Below are 26,181 nucleotides of genomic sequence, written 5' to 3' on the forward strand. Positions count from 1 at the left end.
GGAAGCGACGTTTTAGATTAGATCATATTTTAACAAATATTTTTGTTCCAGTAAAACTTATTGTCCAATTGAATGACATTGTTTTTATATATAAAATGAGAAATATAATTAAATATATTTTTTAATAATATATCCATATTTGATTCCATTTGATTATATGCTATATAAAATTAATTTATACTTTTAATACAATAAAAAAATTATGGGCGGCAGTGTGGTCTAGTGGTAGAGCGCCAGACTCGTAATCTGAGGAACCAGGTTCGAGTCCACTAGAGCCATGAAGTATGGAAATGTTTTTTCCGATAGCTGCGCCCCTCCGTGCAAGATAGGCTCTTGTGCGGAGAAAACTGGGCTCCGTCTTTCGGAAAGAGACGTTAAGCCGTTGGTCCAAAGGGTTAAAGTGAGAGGAGAAGGATAGTATTGGTAGTAGATTGCGAACCCTGCGGGGATATGCAATAAATTACGAATTACAATGAAAAAATTAGTGTATATGAATTTTGTCCATTAAGCTATATATAACTTTTATTACAGTTTTTATAAACTATATATCTAAGCAATACCTAGTCTAGGTAATTTACAGTATCTAGATTTACAAAATCTAGGTTTAATATTGTAATTAAGCCTAGTATAAGTAGTATATATATATAAGTCTTACATAGTTTATATTTGCAACAGCTTCTATATTAATCACCAAATATAAGATTATTATTTTTATGATATATATAAGTTAAATTCTCATGTTTAGTTTTACTTTTTCATAATAGCAGATTATCCTAATAAGTCATGTGAGCTTCGTGGAGTTAAAAAATTACGATTGGAGTTGGCTGCGAAACATACAATAAGCATTATTCCTCCTGAAGATCCTATTCTTGTCGAAGTTAAAAAGTATTTACATATGTCAGAATCTATTATCGAAGATCCTCTACAATGGTGGAATAAATTAAATGAAGTTGTCACTGCCGAATTTGTACAAATTGGTATGCTGCATTTATGCCATACCGCGATTACAACTTCAGCATCTGCAGAATGCGCGTTTTCTTCTGCAGGTTTGCTTATCACAGCAAAACGTTCTTCGTTAAAACCATCAAAATCTAATAAAATATTATTTATTTACAGTAATTTCAAATTAATAAAAGATATGTATTTAAAGTCAGTAAAATAAGTTTTACTATTATTTATACAACTTAATATGTGAAGAAATATTTAATAAGTAAGAGAGAAAGAAGTCTGATATCTGATGGTTATATACAGTGAATTACATTTTATTTTTGTTTGTGAAAGAAAAGACATTAGTAATGCTAATGAAATGATCGTATTTTGAAAACAAGTGCTGAGTATTTATTGTTTGCTATTTTTGTTCATTCCGATAAATTATCACTCGCCAATTCCGCCGCCGCTGAAAAAGAAAATTATTAATAAATATATTATATATATATATATGGGGCATTCCACGCCAATTCGCAAGGGGTCAAACTTCGACCTTTTTATTTTTGATGGCCGCTCGTTTTTTAACAGGTCTTTACGAGTATTAGACCCCTGTTAAATCGTTTCTATAATAAATGTAGCGTTTCCGAAATAGAGCCTGCGCAAAATGAGGACTGCAAAATTTTCAATAAATTTTTTCGCCTATTAGACAACGTTTAAGAAAAAAATTCATTGAACATAAAATACGCTATTTAGATCATAGTTTAAAAAAAAAAAAATTATCTCAAATTTTTATAATAATGATTTTAAACTAATAAAGTAAAAAAACACAAAAATTTGAATATCTCAAAAACCCCATTTTCTATTCTTTTGCAATTTATAGGGAATATTCTAGGGAGTATTAGAAGAATTTTAAGACTAGTTGGAAATTGCGCAGAATTTTTGGGAATTTTTTATAAATTTTTTTACGAGGCAGTAGTAATATTTGACTCACAAAAGTGTAGTTAAAAACGCGTTTCAGACAATTCTGAATCGATTTAGATATACTTTTTTACTAAAGCATGATGAAGATCTCGGCATAGCACACGACAATTGCGATGAATAGTGTGGGAAAGGCGAAAAAAATAGATTTATGAGGAAGTTTAATTCAATAAGTACATTTGTTTAAGAACATATTATTTATAATTTTATTATTTTGTGCTCAGTATAATCATTCGAAAATGAGTAATCTTTAACAGTTAATTTATAATTTTTGGTATGACTTGGTATGACGCAGTGGACACGTTGAGTCTGAGGTATCCTTTTTGTTTGATCGTACCGACCTGTCAAAAATTCGGCGGCAATTTCATAATTTTTTTTGTCCCAATACTTGCAATCGCCGCCGAATTTTTGACAGATCGGTACGATCAAACAAAAAGAATACCTCAGACTCAACGTGTCCACTGCGTCATACCAAGTCATACCAAAAATTATAAATTAATTGTTAAAGATTACTCATTTTCGAATGATTATACTGAGCACAAAATAATAAAATTATAAATAATATGTTCTTAAACAAATGTACTTATTGAATTATACTTCCTCATAAATCTATTTTTTTCGCCTTTCCCACATTATTCATCGCAATTGTCGTGTGCTATGCCGAGATCTTCATCATGCTTTAATAAAAAAGTATATCTAAATCGATTCAGAATTGTCTGAAACGCGTTTTTAACTACACTTTTGTGAGTCAAATATTACTACTGCCTCACAAAAAAATTTATAAAAAATTCCCAAAAATTCTGCGCAACTTCCAACTAGTCTTAAAATTCTTCTAATACTCCCTAGAATATTTCCTATAAATTTCAAAAAAATAGAAAATGGGGTTTTTGAGATATTCAAATTTTTGTGTGTTTTTTTACTTTATTAGTTTAAAATCATTATTATAAAAATTTGGGATAATTTTTTTTTAAACTATGATCTAAATAGCGTATTTTATGTTCAATAAATTTTTTTCTTAGACGTTGTCTAATAGGCAAAAAAATTCATTGAAAATTTTGCAGTCCTCATTTTGCGCAGGCTCTATTTCGGAAACGCTACATTTATTATAGAAACGATTTAACAGGGGTCTAATACTCGTAAAGACCTGTTAAAAAACGAGCGGCCATCAAAAATAAAAAGGTCGAAGTTTGACCCCTTGCGAATTGGCGTGGAATGCCCCATATATATATGTATATATATATATATATATATATATATATATATATATATATATCTGTTATGTAATCCATATTTGTAACTTCGTAATTAATACGATATTTACAATACGTGTGACCACGCAAAGCTTTTTCTTCAAATAAACAATCACAACAATTCACTACCATTCACTATTGAGACGATGGCAATTATCTGAATTAAAAAGTTACGGTATGGTAATATTCTGTAGAAAAAACCTTAAGCTCCAATCAACTAAGTTGCGATCACGTGCGCAAGCGTGTGTACAGCATAATACGATATAATGCACAAACTCGCTTAAATGATCATAAAGGGAAAACTACAATACTTATATATCTAAAAACTTTAGAATGAACGATTAATGTAAAAACACGCGCGCAGAGAAACAATAAGCCCGCGCAAATAAGTGATCACATGCGCAAATAAAACGTACGACCAATCAACGCACGATGCGATATAAAAATCAAATTAACGCACATTTACTACGTTTACGCGAGCGTTACTTCTGTAGTAACTTACGATAATTCCTTCGCGTAAACGGGATTTTCCTTCTCGTAAACAGAATTTTGTAGTAACTTACGATAATTTATTCCGCGTAAGAGCCTCCGCATAAGCTCTCGCATGGTAACGTAACGTAGATCAACGCACAAGAAACGTATAACGCCGTAACGGCTGTAACCAATACGTTTTTTGTACGTTGGCTCACGTTACGTTACGCTACGTGATCATACGAGAGTCTTGTGCGGTGGCTCTAAACGAGTGATATATCGTAAGTTACTACAGAAATAACGCTCGCGTAAACGTAGTAATTGCGAAATAAAAGCGAAAATTCCCTTAATCAAACATGAAAGAGTAATTACATTAACAATATATCAAGAACTTAACACCAACTACGAAAGTGAAATCGCGCGCAAAGAACACGCAAGTGATTACGTGAATAGAGAATGGTACTCGCATAAGAGGAAAGAAAAGAAAAGTAACTAATAACATAAAAACGGCTGAATTAAATTGCGAGTATCCGATACCCGATTGTTACTTCGCCAAAAACTCACCCCACCAGGAGAATACTTTCTGTGAACAACGTAACAATTCCTCCAATCATCCAGTGATTGCTCCAGAAAAAATATCGCCACTCCGAATGCTCCAGGGATCCAAGGGCTACTCCAGGATATCAACGAATGCTCCAGATGTCGTAAAATCAGTTACTCCATAGGATGCTCCGGTATTAAGGAGTCGAGCAAAATCAAAAGCCATCTCAGAAATGCGAAGTCCGCCGCTTGTCACGGGCAGATACGAGCGAACGTGCGAACACGGCAAGAGCTCACAGCGGAAAATCGAGCGCTTCTTCGGAAGCACCCAGACTCTAGAGGATCACCACTACCCTGTTCAATCATCGATGTCAAGCAACAATTAAGGCGCCGGTATACTACTTGGATGGGTGACCGGCTGAGAGAGCGGACTTCGGACAAACGCGCGGCGGCTATACGCACACGGTTTAATACATTTTTTTTTGTTCCGGTAACAAAATATTTCATTTTTTACATATCAACAAATAGTTTTTGCGTCAGTAACAAAATTTTGTTTGATAATGTAAAATATTTTTCTCAGTGTAAAATGTATTTAAAATATCTCTGAAGTGTTTCTGCAATATTTCGTAGATATATTTCAGAAATATTTCATAATATTACCAAAATATTACCGAAATTTTTCAGCATGGTTGAATTTGAACTAATTGCGGACATTGAAACATTGCCGAAATGATGTAAAAACGGTCGTGAAATATTTTTGAAATATTAATGAAAGGTGTAATATTTCAAATGGAATTTTGCAGAAATGTTTCTGAAATATTACATGCCGAGTGAGATGTAATAGTACCTTAAAGCCCCTTGCACAATGCTAGGCAACAGGCAAAAGGAACAGAGAATATAAATCAGAAATCATGTATAAATGTAGAATAAAGAGTGACACAGGCAATAGACACAGAGTTTCCGTCACGTTGAAAATTCTGTGCCTATTGCCTATTTTGCCAACCAATCATATAGCATTAGAATTTTTTAGGTTGTAATTAACGATTTTTTTTTATTTCCTGTTCCTAGCTATTGCCTGTTGCTTGGCATTGTGCAAGGGGCTTTTTAGAGTATAGTGATAAATATATCACAGACATATCACAGAAGTACTTTTGTTGCTGACATTGGGTGCTACATGTATAAGGTAACTTGTAAGCACGGTCTTTAGCGTTTTCGATTTGCGACTCAAACCGACTCGGGTCGCATCATGTATACAGGACTCTAGCATCATTGACGTGGAATACATACATATCTATGTATGTATTCCACGTCCATTGATGCGACCCGAGTCGGGTCGAGTAGCAAATCGAAAACGCCATTATAGCGTTTTCGATTTGCGACTCAAACCGACTCGGGTCGCATCATGTATACAGGACTCTAGCATCATTGACGTGGAATAGGTACATATCTATGTATGTATTCCACGTCCATTGATGCGACCCGAGTCGGGTCGAGTAGTAATAAATCGAAAACGCCATTAAAAGTTTATTGTGTACACGATGCTAGAAATCGGTCCAAGTCCTTGATTCAAGTTCTCGAATAGAAGTAGCCCAAGGAGCACCAATGCGCGTATAACGTGCTTTTAATGCGCGTACAATTGCATTGGCTTCAAAACCACATTGTGTGTTCAAAATGCGCGCGTTCAAATGCGTAATTAATGCAAATTGAGCATTTAATTTATAAATAACAGGTTTTATAAAATATTTAAATGAGTAGCTTCTGACTCATTATGGAACATTTTTATTTAAGTTTTTAAATTTTAAATAAATTGAATTTTAAATGAATGAAATTTTAAATAAATGACATTTATCATGCCAAAATTAAGATATATTCTCTAAATAAGAATGTTCTTTTCTTCTGTGATAACTGCACATACTGGAATGTGCTCACCAGCAATGCTTAAAAGCTGGGCACGAAAAAAAATTCCTATATAGTACAGAGTTCACTAGCTGTTCGATTGGGCTCCTCGATCAATGAGCGTAGGTGCACTTTTTGGTATGCGCTTCCATAATATGCATTAAATGCGCATATAATGCGGGACAAATATCCTCATTTAATGCAAAGTTTAATGTACATTCAAAGCGCATTATACGCGCATTGGCGCTCCTTGGGTAATTACTTAATTTTATTACGTGATTTTGTGATGTAATTTCGTGACGTGATTTTTTTCAGTAGGGGCGAAAGGACTACCTTAAAGCTAGAAAGTTCACTTAAGATGTCAAAATAGACCTCGTATAGTGATTCAGTATCCTTGTTCAAATTGATTCCATTGGTTTGTTCTTTGATATAAATCATCTCGGAAATGATTCTTTTTTGATAATTATTGACATATTTTCCCAAAATTTTGAGGTTATTTTATAGAAAATAATAGCGTGGACAAACCTTGATGATATTTTTTATATACGTCCAAGGACAAGTCTATTATAGAACGTAGATAAATTAATTGATATTTCCTCTCTTCTGTAAATCTCTCTTGTAAATCGGAAAATGAATCCTGCATCACCAGCTACTATTCATAGCACATATGGCATATGGTTAATTAAGTTTTTATCATTAATATACAACTTTTAGAATATAATAGTTACTTACTTATATATAAATATGCTTATATATAAATAATTAAAGAGTACTCACTGCTCGATCCACATACGTGTATATACGCACTCACGCATCGTATATATGCAGAATAAATGTATGTACGTACATCATATGGCTGTCGCGATAAGCGTTATTGCGCATAATATAAAACAATAACATTATTATAACAACTGAAATTTAATGTACTACCAACGTTATTTCTAAGTCCAAATTACAAGGAATTTTGAATGTTGCATTGATCTCAAATAAATGTCAGAGTATATAACATTTGAAAAATATATTTTCTGTACGTTTTTAAAATATTTTAACAACATTCAGAAAAATCATATTACAAAATAATACTTTTCAAATATGTATATAATCCTTTTCTAAAGCTATATCCACACAAACTTGCATAAACCCATAAGCATATGCACAATCATAACCATAATAAGGGTCAATTCAGACGAAGTTTGCATAGCTGCATAACCATGGCATATGCATAAAGAAATGAACCAATCACATATCTAATAAGAAAAGTGCTACACAAATGTATCTTTATATATGTACGCATATGCAGCGTCGTAAAGAAAACGTTCAATCGTCACTGTAGAACAAATTCAAATTGACATATATATATTTTGTGGATTTGTAATATTATATTGTGCAATCCGTGTTGCTGGACATATATCCTCTGAAAAATCTAAAAATTGAAATATGGAAGCTGCGAAGAGTTATATGCTTTGTCATGTTCGAGTTATATGTTATACAGACGTCGTCAACGTCGTTTATTAAAAAAACATAAGAGAAGATGGTGGTGTCGTCCAATTAATACATTAAGATTTTATCAAGGAGATTTTGACCACTTCTTTCAAGAATTGAAACAAGATTCAGATATGTTTTTTAAATATACACGAATGGATGAAGATACTTTTAATTTATTACTAAGCAAGATAGGACCATATTTAAAAAAATCTAATTGGCGAGCCTTGCCTCCAGAGCAGCGTTTGATTATTACACTTAGGTAGTTGTATAAATAAATTCAATTCTGAACCTTGTTATTGATAGATGGATAATAAAAAAATCCTTCTTCTTGAAAATAGGTTTCTTGCAACAGGTGACCAAATGACATCAATAGCATTAGCATATCGCATTGGATTATCAACTGCTCATTCCATAGTTAAGGAAACATGCGAAATAATTTCAAACGTACTTAGTACTGAGTATCTTAATCCACCGACATTGAATGAGTGGAAAAATATAAGCACGGGCTTTTGGCAACGGTGGAATTTTCCAAACACAATTGGTGCAATGGATGGAAAGCACATCCAGATACAAGCACCACCAAAATCTGGGAGCTTATATTTTAATTATAAGAAGACTTTTAGCTTAGTACTCATGGCTATATGTGATCATGAGTATAAGTTCACTGTAGTTGACCATGCTTTTGGCAGTGTTTGTGATGCTGGTGTTCTATCTAAATCAGTATTTGGAAAAGCATTATATAATCGCACACTTAATATATCGCATGAAACAAGGAAATTACCTGGATGTGATATAGAATTGCCCTATTTTGTCGTTGGTGATGAGGCTTTTCAGTTGTATAAAAATGTTATGCGTCCCTATTCTGGTCGATATTTAAGCGATAACAAAAGTATATTTAATTATTGTTTATCACGTGCAAGACGTACAATCGAAAATGCTTTTGGTATTCTAGTATCAAGATGGCGAATACTTCGTCGCCCAATTTGTGCTCATCCATCAACTGTTGATCGATATGTTTTAGCATGCGTAAATTTACACAATTTTTTAATGACTGAAAACGCCAAAAAATCATCATGCGAACAAACATACTGCCCAACAAACTTTGTCGATCATGATAATAATATGGGAACAGTAATACCAGGAAGATGGAGAGATGAAAACGAAGGAATAGAACGTCTAAGCCCTTGCAGTGCACATAGGGCAACTCGCGAAGCATACGAGCAAAGAGACATTTTAACTGAATATTTGCTATCATCCCAGGTGAAGTTACATGGCAATATGAACGTATACATGTGGGATCTACGTATCATACGCACTGAGAGAAATCTGAATAGTTGTGGCAACTATTTTTTTGGCAACTCTGCAGTTTAATTACTTGTAACTAGTTTTCCAAAGTAATAGGAACTAAATAGTACTGAATACTATAAAAGTATGGTCACAGAAACAATATTTGTCAACTATTAGTTGATAGTTAAATATCGCCTCAACTATAATTATTATAGTTATATAGACTCCATAAAACAAGATATGACAATAACATTTTTCAAGTTTAGACAACTCCTTGACTTATTGTTTAGACAAATATTTTTTTGTTGTGTAGCATACTTCCAGAAGCTGGTGCGGGCGGCAGCGCGGACTCGCGCGGCGAGAGAGTTCGGCTCGCGCCCGCTACGCGGTGCATCGCCAGTATACTTTTGCGTGTTTAAAATTCAACATCGATTCCTATAACTAGGGTCGCTCAGCAGGGTTTTTCCAGCGATCCTTCTAAGGTTCGCTAGTCAGGGTGTGTTCACCCATATATATATTAATCAATTTTGGATTATAAATAGATTGCATCGACGCCGCTAGGCGTCGCATCGCCCGTACATTCTCTCGAGTTCAAAATTCCGCACCGACCTGTATATAAGGAGACCCCCTACGGGACCAAAGCAGATTTTCAGGCGCTAGTCGCCTAGGTATATTAATTATAATCTTTTAGTTTAACAAATAAGAAATTATTCTTTATTAGACAACTCTAAAAATTATGTTGATATCACTACAATGAATAATTATTCATGTTACTACAACATACTTTTGGCATACACAATATATTTTTCGTTAATGCCACTACTTTCTTGTAGTTTAAATAATTTATTTATTGTTGTTATTACAACTATATTATACATAGTTGAGGCGTTATTTATCCACAAATTTCTAGTCGGTTTAACTAAAAAAATTCTAGTTGCTGGTACAAATTTTTCTCTGAGTGCGTTATACGAATAAATACCATATATCCAGTACAATTTTTACTTTTTTATTTCTGTATTAAAAGTACAAAAATATACATATCTATATGCTGAATTACATATATAATTAATGTAAAACAAGTGGCAACAATGCATATAACTTAATATCACTTTTACTTTGGTTTGAATTGTAATGAAATGTAAAAAATTTTAATACATTTTGAACAAAATAATATTTGTAATTATAGAACACATTAATACGTCTTAAAGTTATAAATAAAAGTTTATTTTCAAGCAAACAAAAATGTTATGTTTATTTTATTTGTAATAAAAAATAAAATTAAAAAAAAAACTAAAAAATTTAAATAAACAAAACGTGCACAGCAACTTATAAAGCATACAAACAACAAACTAAATATTATCCACAGACAAAATTACGTAGCAACTAAACAAAAATAAAATTATCAGTCTTTATATGCTTTTTTCCATGCAATCAAACTTAACATTTTGACTTAAAATATTCACTTGCACTTAAAATATTTAACTGCTCTAAGATTGCTGTATGTTTGTATGCAATTATGCAAACCCTACTGCAGTTGTATACAACAAGAACCATCTCGACATAAATCAATAGGTTTGTTCTCTGTAGCTGAACTGGCTACACTAGTTCAGAGTTTATCTTTTATACTCCACATTAGAAAGAAAAAGATAAACTCTGAACTAGTGCAGCCAGTTCAGCTACAGAGAACAAACCTAATGTGATTTTAACATAACTGTTATAAGATGTAATAAAAAATTATCTTTAAAACTCATATAAAATCTTCATAATTGTGTCTTCCGTGGTTCTTCTATTTTACGTAATTGATATGCAATTGTGCTACCAAAAACATCATCTTCATCCATTTTTTGCTTATTTGAGAAATGTTGAGACATAACAGATGATAAATTCATAAACTATTGTTCAACTTCGTCCGCTTCTTGAATAATTGTATTTTTTGCTTTTTTTTATTTCCTGGCATAGATTTTATGCATGGTTGCATTGATGACAAAATTGCTTTATTTTCTAGCGTAGATTTTATGCTTGGTTGCACTAGTGACGAAATTTCTTGGATTTTCTGGCGTAGATTTTATGCATGGTTGCACTAATGACGAAATTTCTTAATTTTCTGGCGTAGATTTTATGCGTGGTTGCACTATAATTGACGAAATTTCTTGATTATCTGGCGTAGATTTTGTGCATGATTGCATTAATGATGAATTTTCATTAATACTTGGTGATGAAGATAAGATTGAAGATAGGAATGGAGATGAAGATACAGATGATGAAGACAACTGTATTGATAATGGTGATAAAGATTTTAACACCTCAGATCGAGCAGAAATGCTGAAAAGATTATAATTATTTATTAGTTTATGTAACATAATTATGACTATAAACTAGTAAATATTTTACCATTATTTGTATCTTACAAACAAAAGAATTAAAGCTTTGTTAAATTATTACTAAATGAGTTGTACTCACCTATTAATAGTTTCAACTGGCTTACTCTTTTGTAAAATACTTTTAGTTTTTGGCATATCAGAAATAAAATGTGTTCCTCGTGGTATAATGTTTGTATAAGTTCTAAAAATTAATTATACAATTAATTATAAAACAATTATATTATAAAAAATACCGAGAATACAACAAAAAAAAACATCTATATAACTATTCAGAAATATATACAATTAAACTACATATTTACAAGTATATAACGTTAAAATATTATAAATATAGATCAAATCTTGTTAAATTTATATGAATCATATAATTTTATTATATTAAAATTAAACAAATTTAAAATAAAAAGAAAGTAAAATAAGTAAAAAAAAATTGTGCAAATTAGAAATTTGCACTTGGCTTCCTCATAGAGGAAGTGATGTCTTAAGATGCTAATACGGCCCTTTGATTGGCTGATGACGCCTTAAGACTATACTTAAGACGATCTTGGATATAAGACCCGACTATGAATACCGGCCTTAAAAAATTATATATGAAATAGAAATATAGAAAAGACTGAAGAATACAATAAAATTAAAAAATTTCGGTAAACCTTTTTTTAATAGAAATCGGTAACCTCTTTATTATTAACAATTTTTATTAATTCTATTATATTCTTCAGTCTTTTCTACCCCTATTTCATATATAATTCGTTAAGATTTGGTTGATCAGTTCTGGAGTTATAGAAATTTCTGTAAATTTGGCACAGACATACATACATACATACATACATACATACATACATACATACATACATACATACACACATACCGACATTTTTTTAAATGCAATATTTCGACGTTTTAAAACACTCTGAACATATTGACATTAAAAACTCAAAAAACAATCTTTTCTTTGGTTTCTTCTACCCCTATTTTATATATAATTCTTTTAAGTTTGTTTGATTAGAGCCAACTTTATACGCAATCAAAGGTTCATATATGAATTTACGAAAATAAAGCTTCCTCTATGAGGAAGCAATAGTTATATATAAAAATAAAAAAGCATGTAATCTAATTTATCTTATAGAAAGGTAATAGAACTTACTTCCTGCTTTTAACAAAGAATCCAAAAATTTCATGTTGTTATATAATAAGAACGTAGGTCTTGTAGATGCTCCACTGCCACTTCGGGTTTCTAGTTCTCTTCTTTTCTTTTCACGAGAAAATTTTTCTCTAAGTCTTTGCCATTTATTTTGACAATCCGTAACTGTAATTAACAATAAAAAAGATGTTAATAAAAGCAAAGTAAAAAAAGTAAAGAGAAAAATATGTAGTTGATGGCTTATGAAATATAAAATTTATAATTTATAAAAATAATAAAAAATTACCTGGTAACTTTAAATATTCAGAAATTTCCATCCATGTACGTTCCTTCTTCTTTGCGTTTTTAAAATCTGTTGCACTTTTATCATAAAGAAAGGGAAAGTTTTTAACGAGATCTATTAAAACAACATCAGCATCTTCTTCAGCGTCCCCCAATGGCGTCCCCAAATGGGCGGCCGCCATCTTACCCGGCAATTTGCCTCCGAGCGGGAAATTCAAATGAGTTTAACTGAAACTTACGTTTATGTAACGTTTGTTGCAATTATTAATTTAAAAAATTAGCATTATTGATGAAACAAATTATTAAATAGTCCAAATATTACAAGATTTTGTTTAATAAGACAATAATTCTTTATTCAGATTTTTTAATTCAGAACAAAGATTCCTATTTACGTTGTAATTGCGATATTACAATCAACTTGTCGTGATTCCATTGAGGTATTCCATTGTCGTTCACCTATATTAAATTAATTTTTAAAAAATTACCTCAACGTTTAAACAATCAAAATTATGGTTTTACTATAAGGTGATGTCATCACTTTGTGCAGCCTAAATTGTATAGTCCTCAGAGGAGGTTGAAGAATGACAGTCACCTGAGAAATAAATTAATTGTAAGTTTCATTCTTTTTTATATCAATGTGTAAATAATTTGTGAAGGATGAAAGGTGATTGCATGCAAAGAAAGATATAAAATTTTGGAAAGAATAACATATAAGAACTCTTTTTATTTCTAAAACAGACATAGATTCTGGATAACATATATGAAAATAGAAGAAAAGCAAATAATACAAGGTTTCTTTACATATATATATATATATATATATAAGTTCTAGTTACGCAACGCTCCTTATATGTGCAACCAGCGGGCCCTATTCTCGAAATCGTGCGATATATATCGTGGACGCTAATTTTCGCACAACCGATGTCGCATGCGTAACGCAAAAGCCACTGATTTATATTCTTGAAATAAGGTGAAAATTGTAACCCGAAAATTTTCGTACGCGATACTCTCACAGCGTTGCCAGGTTTAAGACAAATATTTGCACCAATTAGAATGCCGCTATAACAAGAAATGAAAACTTAACCTTACCTTAACATATAAATCGTACTGTCAGTGTATATATTGCTGCGAATACCTAGAGCAGATTTTTCAAGGCCAAGAGCCGTGTAATTTCTAATCGGAAAGTTGACTGAAATTTCGTTCAAACGATAATATTCGCATCGTGACGCCGTATTATTCGTGAATAAAATATCGTGAGCTGTTTTCGTACGTCGAAACCGATTACCGCTTCTGATAGTATATTTATTTTTCTTTTCGCGCGAAACTATCTTAATATAATACTTGTGTGTAAAATACATAAAATGGTCTACGAGTATACTATAATTATTTTTTTATTAAAGCAGGATAAAGTTAGAAAATCTTTACATGAAATGCAGCACTCAACTACCGATAAAGAAACTGTAGTTGGTGCTGACAGAATGATCAAATCGGCCTCGGTAATTAACTATTATTAATATAACAAATTGACGTAGGTATTAGTAAAAGATTTGATCAAAATTACTTTGTCTATTTATTAAATCTATTTTGTTATTTAGGTTAGGCTATCAGAGAAAATGAACACTAAATTGAGGTCAGGATATATAACTATGGAACAAAAAGAAACACTATAGTTGAATTGATGAAACAAAATCCGGAGTTAAAATCAAGCAAATTTTCTTCAACATTTACAACAAAGGATGCACAAAGAATGTGGATAGCACTCGCTGAAGAACTACATAAAATACCCAACGGAGCTATAAAAGATTGGAAACAATGGAGAAAGGTAAGTAGAGAAGAACATATATTTATAACTTTGTAAGATGTAACATAGGCTGTGGTCCATTTGATGCTGCAAATGCTTCAAAGCGTTCTTCTTCTCCTTCTTTCTTCATTGAAAGAAAGGAGAAAAGGAATGCTTCAAAGCATTTGTAGCGTCAAGTGGACCGCAGTCATAATTGATTCTTGTAATAATCATTTAATTATATATGTAATTACCCAGATAGCAACGTGTCTGCATTGTTGCTGGCATGTTGCCGACAACATAGTATGTGTTGCTAGCAGAATTGTGGCAACTGAGTCCGCATTTGTCGGCAAGTTGATGCCTTCACGAGATAACCATTTTGGGTAGCAACTTGCCAGCAACTTGTGCTGCTCTAAAATCGTCTGATTTAAAATTTGAGCTGTTGCTGTCATGTTGCTGTAATAATTCATAGGATCACACAATGCTGTCATATTATTGTTAGCAACGCGAAGTAAATTTGATGCTGCTCTCTTGCCGACAAATTGCTGGCAATACATATATCCAATGTTGCCTGCGTGTTGCTTCAAAATTTAAATTACTCGAAATCAATTGAAGCAAATGTACGGCAAGTTACCAGCATCACAAGCAATCACAGGTTTGTGCAATTTTGCTCAGACACGCTTCGCTATCTGGGTAGTTTAGAAATTTTATTAGTAAGAAAATAATTTTTTTTAAATAGACTTGGCAAGATCTGTGTTCAAAAACAAAAGCAAAACATAGTCAAATAAGTAAATACATGAAAGGAACAGGTGGTGGCCCTGCTTTATTACCTTCGGAGCAATTAACATCTACGGAACAGCAGGTTTTGGAAACAATTAATGCAACAGCAATTAGTGGCCTTGATAATATTGCAGAAACGGAAGCAGTATTTGTACGTACTTTCTTTTTTTATACATAATTGTAATGTTAATTATATAATTTTTCTTTAACTTTGTACATACATATATAGCCTTGGCCAAAGGTATTAAGCACCTATATTTTTTCATTTATCTGGAATTCTTTTACCTGTATTGCTTTCTATTGGTTACCGACATTATACATAAGATTAAACTTTAAACTTATGTATAATGGCGGTAACCAATAGGAAATGATACAGGTAAAAGAATTCCAGGTAAATAAAAAAAATATAAATGCCTAATATTTCTGGCCAAGCTTATATTATCTATTTGTTAAATATAATTTTGTTTATAGGAATATGAAGGTGTAGAATACTTGGATGAGTATCAAGAAATATCAGATTCTGAAGGTCCTGAAGCAACGGTTGTGGAGGCAATGAGTACGAATAATAATGAGGCTACAACGTGCAATATGCAAAATTCTTCTACAAAGAATCAAATAATGATTGTCGTAAATAAAGAGAATAAAGTAATGGCTACTAATAACAAAGAAAATAGAAATAAAATCGTTAAAAATACACCTATGACAGAGAGGAACACAAAAACATGTAACACAAAACAAGGACATATTAAACAAAATGAACCACACAAACAAACAGTAGCAAGCCATAGATTTGAAAAAACAATGGAATATACTAATGATTTAGTAGGCCTAACAGCAAAAGATCAGCAGATGAGAAAGAAATATTATAGGAAAAAATTAAAATTAATGTTAAGAGATGTAACAATAAAAGAAAGAATGGCAACTGCATTAGAAAATATATCTAATGTTTATCCGTTTATAAAAGACTAATTTTCAAGTTGTGATTTTCAAAGACTTCATATCTTTTATTTGTGTTTATGATTTAAAAGATTATTTTTATTTTTATGTATACTACTATATCAATATTAATTTGTGTTACTGTACTACTAATACTTGCCCGTTGGGCCTTATACTTGCTAATTATCATAATTATTACTATTACTATATATTATATTGTCATACTCATAATACTAAAATAATAATACTGTGAAAACAATTTGTGATACTAGAGTATTATAAATGAAAAGTTCCTATTTTTTGTTACTTTGGGTGCAATAAGGTAACTTATATAAGTACATAAACTTTCAAAACCTTATTAACTTTTACTTTTTGTTTTTATTTTATACTTTTATAATGTAAAACGTTATAAGGTTATATACATATATAGATATATGAGATTATGTATTACGTTGACATTTGTATCACTTTAGACATGTGTTAATAAATAATACACATATTTTAAGTAAAATGTATTATTATATGTAAGTAAACATATTTTGAATCAGTAATCTTCGCAAATTTCTTCCTGCAACAAGCTCTGGATTAATACGGTTCCGTTCTACATTTTCATTTACATTATCATTAATATCTAATCCAAAATCAAAATCATAATCTTCTGGGCACAGTAGTGGTACATTTTCTTGAATGCACATGTTATGTAATACTACACAAGAATTAATTATACGCGATGCTACATCTGGTTTATAATGCAATACCCTATGTTTCAATAAACAGCGGAAACGCATTTTCAATAAACCATTTGTCCTTTCTATAAGAGATCGGATTCGTCGATGTGCTATGTTATAGTGATCTTCAGAAGAGTTTGGTTCAGCATTCATGACAGGTGTCAATAACCAGGGTCTTAAGGCACATCCAGAATCACCTAGAACATAAAACAATCAGTCAAGATTAAACATTTCATATATTAATGATGTTATCATTCCTTTCAATAACTATTAAAGTAATTAGAATGTATTAAACACAAAAATGTTAATATATTTATACTTACCCAAAAGATAAAAAGTACGTCTCCGATTGTGTAATTGTCTCAAAATTGGTAAAAAGTTGCAATTATTCCAAATATAGCTATCGTGAGTACTTCCTGGATATTTTGCATTTACATGAATGATTTTCATATCACTGTCACATATCTAAAAAATATATGTAATTATTATACGCACATATAATTTATACGGTCATACAGTTAGCATCTGCGGTTCCATATTTGATATTAACAATTTATCCAGTATATAAAATTTATTTTACAAATTTATAGCTACATTATGCGTTAGTAACTTACCAGTTATACATTAATGGAATGGTAACCTTTCCTGTTTACGTATATATATTCAGGAAATAATGGATGATGTGTAGGAGGTGCAACGATTGCTACATGGGTACAATCAATGCATCCAATAATTCCTGGGAATTGATATTTCTCCCAAAACCTGTATAAAAGAAAATAAATTGCTTAATAATTTTTATTCAACATTAATTGATAGTTACATTCTTCGAATATAAATCTATATATAAGTATTGCTTATAAAAAATTGTTTCTTTATTTTTTAAAAATCTGTTATTTTAATTTAGATGTAAAAATAGAAATAAGATAGAAGACTTTTTATAATATAAATTATCATTAATAAAATAATTAATACTATATTTATTTAAAAAATATTTACCCATCTCTTATACGTTTAACTTCTTCTAAAGTTGAAGGGCATTTAACCCATCTATTTAATACTTCTGGTTGATTCAAAGCTTTCGTCACATTTTTAATGCATCTGCTCACAGATGGTTGGCTAACAGCTGAATTAATGTTGTATCCTATGTCTGTCTGGTAACTGCCAAATGCCATAAAGCGTAGAGCTGTTACAACCTATAGTAAAAAATTAATTTAATAAATATTGTGTAAATGGTACAACATTTAAACAATCATATACAAGAAACAATTTAATAATTTTATTTACCTGTGTGTTTATATCTAATGCTGATAATCGTCTTGGTTGTTCATTAATATATTCCGACACAATATTACTGATATCTTCAGCTGTTCTTTTATTTACTCTGTATAATCGGATAAAATCCTTATTGGATAACTCGAAAGGATCATTTCTTGCATGAAATAATCGCCTAACTACTGCTCCTCCTTCAACTTCTTCGAGAAGACGAATTGCTTCTAAATTTATTAAATTTTGCATGTTCCAATAAATCTGTGAAAAATAGATTACGTGCAATACTCAACGAACTGCTAGGTTATACTTCGCGTGAGCACGAACATGAGCAAACATGAGGTTCGACACCGAATATAGCACTAAATGTGTTTTTTTTTACCTAATTTACACCAATCTTTCTTATAAACAATATATAAAACGAAATCTGCTGTAAGCTATCAACCAACCACACAACTGACACAACGTGTTAAAAGCTATACATTGCCCGCGTTACCTCAATTTCGTATGCGAGATTTCGTATCGACTGGTCTGACCCATTCGATACCAAATATACGATATTTATCGTATACGAGGTACTTGTGAAAATTCGAGAATATAAATTTACTGCGACATGCGATATTCTAGTAACATTCGTGAAATATCGTATGCGATATTTTTCGAGAATAGGGCCCACCAAGACCATTTCTCGATTCTTATAGTGTTTAACATTGCGACCAGTTTGACGACTAGTACATATCTTAGTTAAAGCATTCATTCTTATTTCTAAATACTCTTTGATAATTAACTTTGATAATAAAAATACATGGCCAGAGAGTTCTTCAGTCGTATCATCAAATATATGAGTATTTAAATCAGGAAAAAGATTACTCCTAGAATCTGATAAAAATTCTCTCAATATCTTTGAGCACAACATAGCACCAAATTGAGGCTCAGTTGGAACTTTACCTTTAATGCAGTTTATTGCCCTTCTAAACAACTTCTCTGTCGCTAAAGCTAGTGTATATACGCCTAACGATGGAGGTATCAAATTACCCCTGCTTTTAGTCACAATTAATCTCAAAGCATTTTTATGCGATAAATACTCTGTAGCATCATCTGAATAATTAGTTTCAATATTGTTCTTAAGACTAGGTTCAATATCACAACACATAAGAGCTCCACGACATGTTTCACATTTAATTCTCGTCCAAACTTTACGAACTACATAGCCACATATGTAAGCAATAGCATTCTGTGAAAAACCACTCAGTAGTTCTGGTAACTCGCAATTAGTTTTACTCGCGCTAGAACTATTTCTTACCTTGGTAACCATTCCTTTGCAATTCTGCTGTAAAACTGCACGAAAAGTCGTGCACTAACTTTCGGGCAGATAATGCGTTTTCTATTTCCAACTTTGACTATTTTTCTGTTGGCAGAAACTTGCTCTCGTCGTAGTGCAACAGAATTGTGGAAGATATGTGTATGCATTTACATATAGCAGAATAGTGCAAGAAATGTGGCAGATGCTTGCACAAATCGCAGTGCAACATAATCGCGCCAGATTTGTAGCAGCGCCTACTGCTACCCATAGAACACAAAATATTTTTAAAATATTTTTTAGAAAGATTAAAATAATTTACAAAAATATTTTTTATATTTATAGCACCGCAGTGGTGTTGGGTAAGCCTTGCGTTGTATTGCTAGCGAAGATTGTCGCGAATGTCATGATTTTGCTTCGCGCTTCGCCGGAGGCCTGCTTATATTAGATCCCAACTGAAATTTACTTGCGAGTTAGTTTTACTATTATGCGCCGCCTAGCGGCATTGTTGCAAACTAGCACATACAGCAGAATTCAACAAGAATTACGGCAGCTAGATGCTTGCGTAAGAAGTAGAGCAGCAGAAATACAAATGATTTTGGCAGAAATAAACAAAACAAGGCAAATGAGAGCTCGTTCGCGACGATGGACGGGCGACAGTAATAAAATATTACAAATTCAACAAATTGAATAAAATATATATAATAAAGTAAACGTTTCGGTCCTTGGTTTGGACCCTCCTCAGTACATATAGCTGGTCGAGTGAAATGCAGTGGTCACAAGTAGTCAAAAATGCAGTTATTCCGCTCTCCGATTATGAGAGTGTGGATCTCGTATCCTCAACGTGACTATTACCTTAATTCCATAAAAAGAAATAAATTAACCAAATATATATAGTCATACCTTAAAAAGTGATCACAAGAGTTACCTGACAGTCAAATTTATAACATATACGACACCATCTCTCGTAATACAATAAGTATTACGCGGCATTTTTTACTACTTGTGACCACTGCATTTCACTCGACCAGCTATATGTACTGAGGAGGGTCCAAATCAAGAACCGAAACGTTTACTTTATTATATATATTTTATTCAATTTGTAATATTTTATTACCGTCGCCCGTCCATCGTCGCGAACAAGCTCTCATTTGCCTTGTTTTGTTTATTTATCGTTATTGAGAGCGTTATCGTTATTTTGGTAGAATATACCGTACATCTGATTTATCAATCAAACATTTTTCGAAATTCGTAACGCCAAAATGGACCGTACGTATAACCTACATCTCACACAGCACGAAGCTATAACAGTTTCACAATCTCCACTTAACTTACAGTAATTATTTCTATAAATATTTATAACATAAATTAAAAACAACTTTAATAATATTGATGATAATTATTTACACTTTATTTTAAAATATTTATTATAATCTTTTAGATACTTTTATTTTCCGGACATTATAATATTTACAAAATATTCAACGTATATATTTTCAAAATATTTAATCTTTTTTATAAATATTTTATAAATATTTTATAAATATTTTGTGTTGTCTGGGAGTTTAGCGCGCTCGGCTGTTCTCTTTCTGACGGGCAGATGCTTACACGCTTTTTTCGCATTTCTGTCACTCGGATCTATACGGCAAAAACAACAATTTAAGCGACATTATACACTTGTGAAATTTTGCTGCAAATATGTTTCAAGAGTCTAACACACTCGACTGCTCTTTTTCTCACGGGCAGATGATTGCACGTTCTTTTCACGTTTCTGCCGGTCGGATTAGAGAAAGGTCGGATCTGTACGGCAAAAACAACAATTTAAGCGACATACACTTGTGAAATTTTGCTGCAAATATGTTTCAAGCGTCTAGCACACTCGACTGCTCTTTTTCTCACGGGTAGATGCTTGCACGTTCTTTTCACGTTTCTGCCGGTTAGATCTGTACTCAAAAGATACTTCCATATTGTTTTCACATTTCTGCTACATGTTTACTTTTAACAAATAGTATAAAATTTCACAGTAGCTTCTTACAGCAGACTACTGCAATAGTACAGTAAGTACTCGTTCAATCACAGATATTATGCACTTTTGTCGCAATTTTGGACTGTTTTCTTGCGCACTTCTTTGGGACGCATCTGAACTAGCAAACTGGTTACCAGGGTACAATCGTTGGCTTATCAGTCAAATCATATTTGTTACATACGCGTATATTGGCCATAGTATCATAAACCTCTGGATCATATCTATCTAAAAAGGCTTTTTTCCCTAAACCTGAACTAACCGTCAAAATTTTGGTATTATCTTGCATTGTCACATTGCCATTTGTGGCTTTTATTTCATTATGAATCAGCAGTCTTTTATATGAGGCTCTGAATTATAGCAATGGGGTTGGGACACCAACCACTGCGAGCCCGAAGAGCACAAAAAAATAATTCTAAATGATCCTGACTCAATTTGTACGTCAATAAATATTTCATTTGAGAATTTGGTGCTTTAACGTACTCCTCATATATACTTATCACAGCCAAACAGGCAGAATACATTCCTAAGAATCCTACTTTACGGGTTGATAAAAACATCAATTTATTTTCTGCGTTTCGCAGCGTTGAAATGTACGTCAAAAGTTCTTCGATTCGCGATCTCCATATATGTTCGTTCGTAATTCTTAACGGGGCTTTGTATCCTTGACCATAAGGGCTACGAGAATTCAAGAAATCGAATAAAATGTCAATTGAACGGATAAATTTGATCATTGCTTCACAACCTTTAAATTCTGGTAACTGCAGTTCTTTTAAACAAAACTCCAACGCGTCGGCAACACTCTGACTCAGAGTCTGAGCCGCTAAATTCACTTTTATTTTTATTTTAAAATAGTCAATATGTCTTAAACGTAATTTGTTCCCTGCACGTAACTCTTCTATCTCTTGTAGTTTAGCTAATGTTACAATGTATCTCCATTCAATTTTATTTCCCTCATTATCTAGTAGAATTTGTCCTTTACCAAATGCATTACGGATCAATTTGAGCATATATGTGACAAGCATCAAAGATAACGTATATAGGTTTAGAAGTTATTGGATGGAAAAAGTAGGGCTGTACTTTATTTTCAGAAAAAATTGCCCCCAATCTTCGAACAGTTGCAAAATGTTCATTAGGCCCATCTAAAGTCAAAGACACAACCTCAACACCGGTCTCATGCAATTGAGTTAATGCATTTTTAATTAATACCGCGGATGTTTTTGATTCAATTCCATTGATGAGAAAATAACCAATGGGCAATTTCCAATTACTATCCAGACCAACTACCATAAAAACTAAGGCATTTTTGGCTTCTTTTGAATTGTCATTTAGCACAGATTCTGGTCCATAATCAACGTGACCATAAACCTTTCCATCTCTACCACGTTGTGTCCCTACTTTAATTCCAATCTCATCTATCATCAATGAACAGAGTACCTGCTGATTTTTTGTTTTAGCTTCCTCAACTTTTCGTGATAAAGCTTCAAAACTTTCAGCAGTGAATCCTGCTTCACCATCAATGGAATTGTACCATGAACGTAATGTATTTGGTGCAGGCAGAGCTGAATTCATTTTATCACGCACATAATTATAGGCTTTAGGTGAATAGTAAAAAAAAGTTAACGCGAAACTACGAAGGGCCGATGGGTATTGCATTCTTGAAATGGAGTTTGACTCACCATTATCAATGACACGTTGCAAAAATTCTTTGACACCTGGATCGACTATAGATTGTAAAGACGTAAACAAGCTTCGGAAACTTGAACTTTCATAGAACTACGAAGCTCATCAATCATCTCTCGGAAAGATGATGCTTTTCTGTGCAGCCGATTGAGTTTCCTTTTCTGCAACTTGATGATCTTTTCCTTTTCCTTCAACCTTTGTTCACAATCAAATAGTCTACGACGTAGCGTTGTGGGAGAACTTTCATAATGATGATCATGGTCTATAATCCGCCGCGATTTGCAAACTGGAGATGCTGTTGTAGAGTCGAATTGCATGGACGTTAGTCCTGTTCCTGCATTATCTGCAAAATTGTCAATAATATGTTGTGAATTTTCTCATTTCATGTATTTTTTCCTCATACATATGTTTATCATTCATCCTTGAATAATCCTTACCAGAATTATGAAGTGTCTTCATAGTTATGTCGCTAACATTATGAGAGCTTTTTCTTCTTGCTTCATCAACAGGAATTGAATTGATTGTTAACACATTGTGCGATTCATGATGTGGTACTGAGTTTGTTGTTATGTTGCTTTCAGTTGCAGTTGGAATATTTTCCTTACACGCAAGAAATTCTATGAAACAAAAAATTAGGAATTACCTTTTTATTATTACTATCATAGATTCTCTCTTAATATTATGGTGAAAATTAGGTAAAAATCATATTAAAATTATTGATGGTTAATTTACCTGGAATTTCATACAGTGAACTACAGTCACTGGAAGTGAATATTGTTGGAATACTATTTTCTTTCATTGCCACATCGTGCAGTTCATGATGTGGTACTGAGTTTGTTATAATGTTGTTTTCAGTTGGAGGTGGAACATTTTCCTCAGATGCAAGAAATTCTACAAGAATTAGGAATTTCATTTCTTTCTTAATATTATGATAAAAAAATTAGATAGAAATTATAACAAAATTATTAATGTTTAATTTACCTGAAGTTTCATCCAATAAAGTACAGTCAATGGAAGTGAATATTGTTGGAATACTATTTTCTTTTAATGTCCAGTATTTTCCTTTTACTTTTCTTAAACAAGATGCTTCAAAGTGACTTGAACATAAACAACTAGTTTCAGTAGGCCTCCAGTTTAGCATATTCATATTCCCCAACCATTTATTGAGGAGTTCTGGTTTTTCCAAGGGAAACCTAAATAGAATAAATATCGAATAAATATAAATGAAATGTAAAACTGTAGAACTAATGTCAAATAATACAACATTTGGAGAATATACCTGAAGAATGAATAAGGAGATTGATGCGAACGCTTGCGCTTGCATATTACACAGGATCCCGGGGGATCTCCGAAACGAGTTGGAACACTATTACGCTTCAAGCGTACTCTAAATTCAGATCTATCAAAACAGTCCTCAGTAAAGTGATCTGAACACAATAAGCTTTCTTTACTAGGTTTCCAATGCTTTAAGGGTACATTGTTAACCCATTGTTCTAGTAGAAATATATCTGCTAAAGGAAATCTGTAAAAGATAGATCATATACAGAATAGAACAAAATGTTAAATATTTCAATAACTAGTTTTCTTTAGCAATCTAATCTATGAAATGTGAAAATAATTAATTGACAAACCCGAAAACACATAACCTGTAGTTGTCACATTTCATAAATGTTGTGTATAGATTATTCGATTTATACTTACTTATGATATGTTCGCCCACATCCTTTTTTTTATGTTTTGGCAAAAGCAACATCTCACCATTTCTCAAAATTACTCAATAAGTTTTTTATGCACCTACGCACCTATGCGCACCCGTACGCACCCACTGGCACCAGAGAGAAACCTGAGAGCGGCCACCGGGATCATTCCGTTCCAGCGGACGTATACTGATGCGCCGCCTGAGAAAGTGGACGTCAACTACGTCGTTACGCTCGGTAACGGTACACACATGGTTCGTGTCCGTGCTATGGTTCGTGTCCGAACTACTCAGATGGAGGGGATATGTCAGTCGGCTGACTCGGCACCAAGAAGACTAGAGACCAGGAGACCGAACTCCAGTGGTGGGGGTGAGTCAAAATGTGGTCCGGCGCTGTTCGCAGTATGGTCGCCGGCCAATTCATGAACTACGCTACGTGCTGGATAAGTTCGAATCTTTACGTCGTTTGTTCTCTAGTCTTCTTGTTTGTTGCAAACCGTTTAAAACAAAGTGAAATCATGTCTAAAGTGTGTTGCATTGTGAATTGTGAGAGTAAATGTCCCAATTTGGATTCGAATAAAAGGACGCTATTTGGATTTCCGAAGGTAAGTGTATTTGATTGAAATAAAAATAAATAACAATCATTTTCTCAAGAACATACAATCAGTTTGATTTTTTCACTTTTCAGGATTCTCATGAAAATCAAATCTGGATAGATAAGATTTCTCCGTTTTTGAGTAAGGGAAACGCTACTCGAAAATATTTACGTATTTGCGATAAACATTTCAAGGACAACGATGTTGAGCGGACTTTTCGAACTGTCTTGAAAGATGGAACAATAAACGAAATACCACGTGAAAAATTTAAATTGAATCAAGGTAGTGTACCATGTATTTTCGATGTACATCAAGATAATTTTGAAGAAGAGTCCATGGATGCAGGAGACGAAAGTTTATGTGTAAGTTGAAAATCGTTATAAATTATGCTTTGAAAATATATTTGAGATATTCTCTACAAAAAACTCACCAACGGCTATTTAAAGTTCCCGTCGGACGCTTTATTTAATCTCTTGATCGCTATTGAAAGAGCAATTCTCAAGACAATTGGTGCCGAGGAGCTGAATTGTTATTCTTTCCAGCGCATAGCAGAGAATATCCTCCTCGAGAGTTTCCCGTTCATTGGATGTCAAGAACATAAGGGAGCGTTGACAAAACGGGTGATTCATTATTATACATTAAGCAGAGCACATATTCTCAGTAAAACTTACAATAAAATATATGATGAGAAGAAAGTGGAGATGCAAAAACATCGAAAACAATCGAAACTTGGTGGAAAATCTGCAAAAAAATAA

At 32.5% G+C, this 26,181-nt stretch overlaps 3 protein-coding genes and 3 pseudogenes across 9 annotated transcripts; 3 read left to right on the forward strand and 3 right to left on the reverse strand.

The window, feature by feature from the left end:
* The first annotated feature begins 7,500 nt into the window (after window positions 1-7,500).
* LOC139824685 (uncharacterized) lies at window positions 7,501-9,475 on the forward strand (annotated as a pseudogene).
* A 46-nt stretch (window positions 9,476-9,521) lies between these two features.
* On the reverse strand, window positions 9,522-13,615 carry LOC139824684 (uncharacterized). Of its 2 annotated transcripts, XR_011735226.1 has the most exons (6): window positions 13,124-13,615; window positions 12,643-12,866; window positions 12,360-12,521; window positions 11,295-11,396; window positions 11,044-11,156; window positions 9,522-10,965 (listed from the first exon to the last, which is right to left on the reverse strand). XR_011735226.1 is itself a non-coding variant. In XM_071797213.1 (5 exons), the coding sequence occupies exons 2-5, from the start codon at window positions 12,818-12,820 to the stop codon at window positions 11,131-11,133; spliced, it is 468 nt and encodes a 155-aa protein (XP_071653314.1). In that variant the 5' UTR covers window positions 12,821-12,866; window positions 13,124-13,615; the 3' UTR covers window positions 9,522-11,130. The 2 variants fall into 2 exon arrangements, 1 of the variants encoding a protein (XP_071653314.1); XM_071797213.1 differs by having other exon boundaries at window positions 9,522-11,156.
* Window positions 13,616-13,640: 25 nt separating this feature from the next.
* On the forward strand, window positions 13,641-16,685 carry LOC139824681 (uncharacterized). 6 transcript variants are annotated; one of them, XR_011735225.1, is made up of 5 exons: window positions 13,641-14,134; window positions 14,234-14,460; window positions 14,677-15,073; window positions 15,158-15,349; window positions 15,670-16,001. XR_011735225.1 is itself a non-coding variant. In XM_071797209.1 (5 exons), the coding sequence occupies exons 3-5, from the start codon at window positions 14,317-14,319 to the stop codon at window positions 16,165-16,167; spliced, it is 834 nt and encodes a 277-aa protein (XP_071653310.1). In that variant the 5' UTR covers window positions 13,706-13,904; window positions 14,042-14,166; window positions 14,234-14,316; the 3' UTR covers window positions 16,168-16,685. The 6 variants fall into 6 exon arrangements, 5 of the variants coding, with proteins under 5 accessions (XP_071653310.1, XP_071653311.1, XP_071653307.1 ...); XM_071797209.1 differs by lacking the exon at window positions 14,677-15,073 and having other exon boundaries at window positions 13,706-13,904; window positions 14,042-14,166; window positions 15,670-16,685; XM_071797210.1 differs by lacking the exon at window positions 14,677-15,073 and having other exon boundaries at window positions 13,706-13,891; window positions 14,042-14,166; window positions 15,670-16,685.
* Window positions 16,490-22,583, reverse strand: LOC139824678 (putative nuclease HARBI1; annotated as a pseudogene).
* A 487-nt stretch (window positions 22,584-23,070) lies between these two features.
* LOC139824669 (uncharacterized) lies at window positions 23,071-25,995 on the reverse strand (annotated as a pseudogene).
* Window positions 25,138-26,181, forward strand: LOC139824683 (uncharacterized). The gene is made up of 3 exons (XM_071797211.1): window positions 25,138-25,435; window positions 25,519-25,788; window positions 25,969-26,181. Exons 1-3 carry the CDS (start codon window positions 25,211-25,213, stop codon window positions 26,179-26,181), a joined length of 708 nt encoding a protein of 235 aa, XP_071653312.1. The 5' UTR covers window positions 25,138-25,210.

This window comes from Temnothorax longispinosus, unplaced genomic scaffold, assembly GCF_030848805.1.
Source record: "Temnothorax longispinosus isolate EJ_2023e unplaced genomic scaffold, Tlon_JGU_v1 HiC_scaffold_51, whole genome shotgun sequence".
In the NCBI taxonomy this organism is placed as follows: domain Eukaryota; kingdom Metazoa; phylum Arthropoda; class Insecta; order Hymenoptera; family Formicidae; genus Temnothorax; species Temnothorax longispinosus.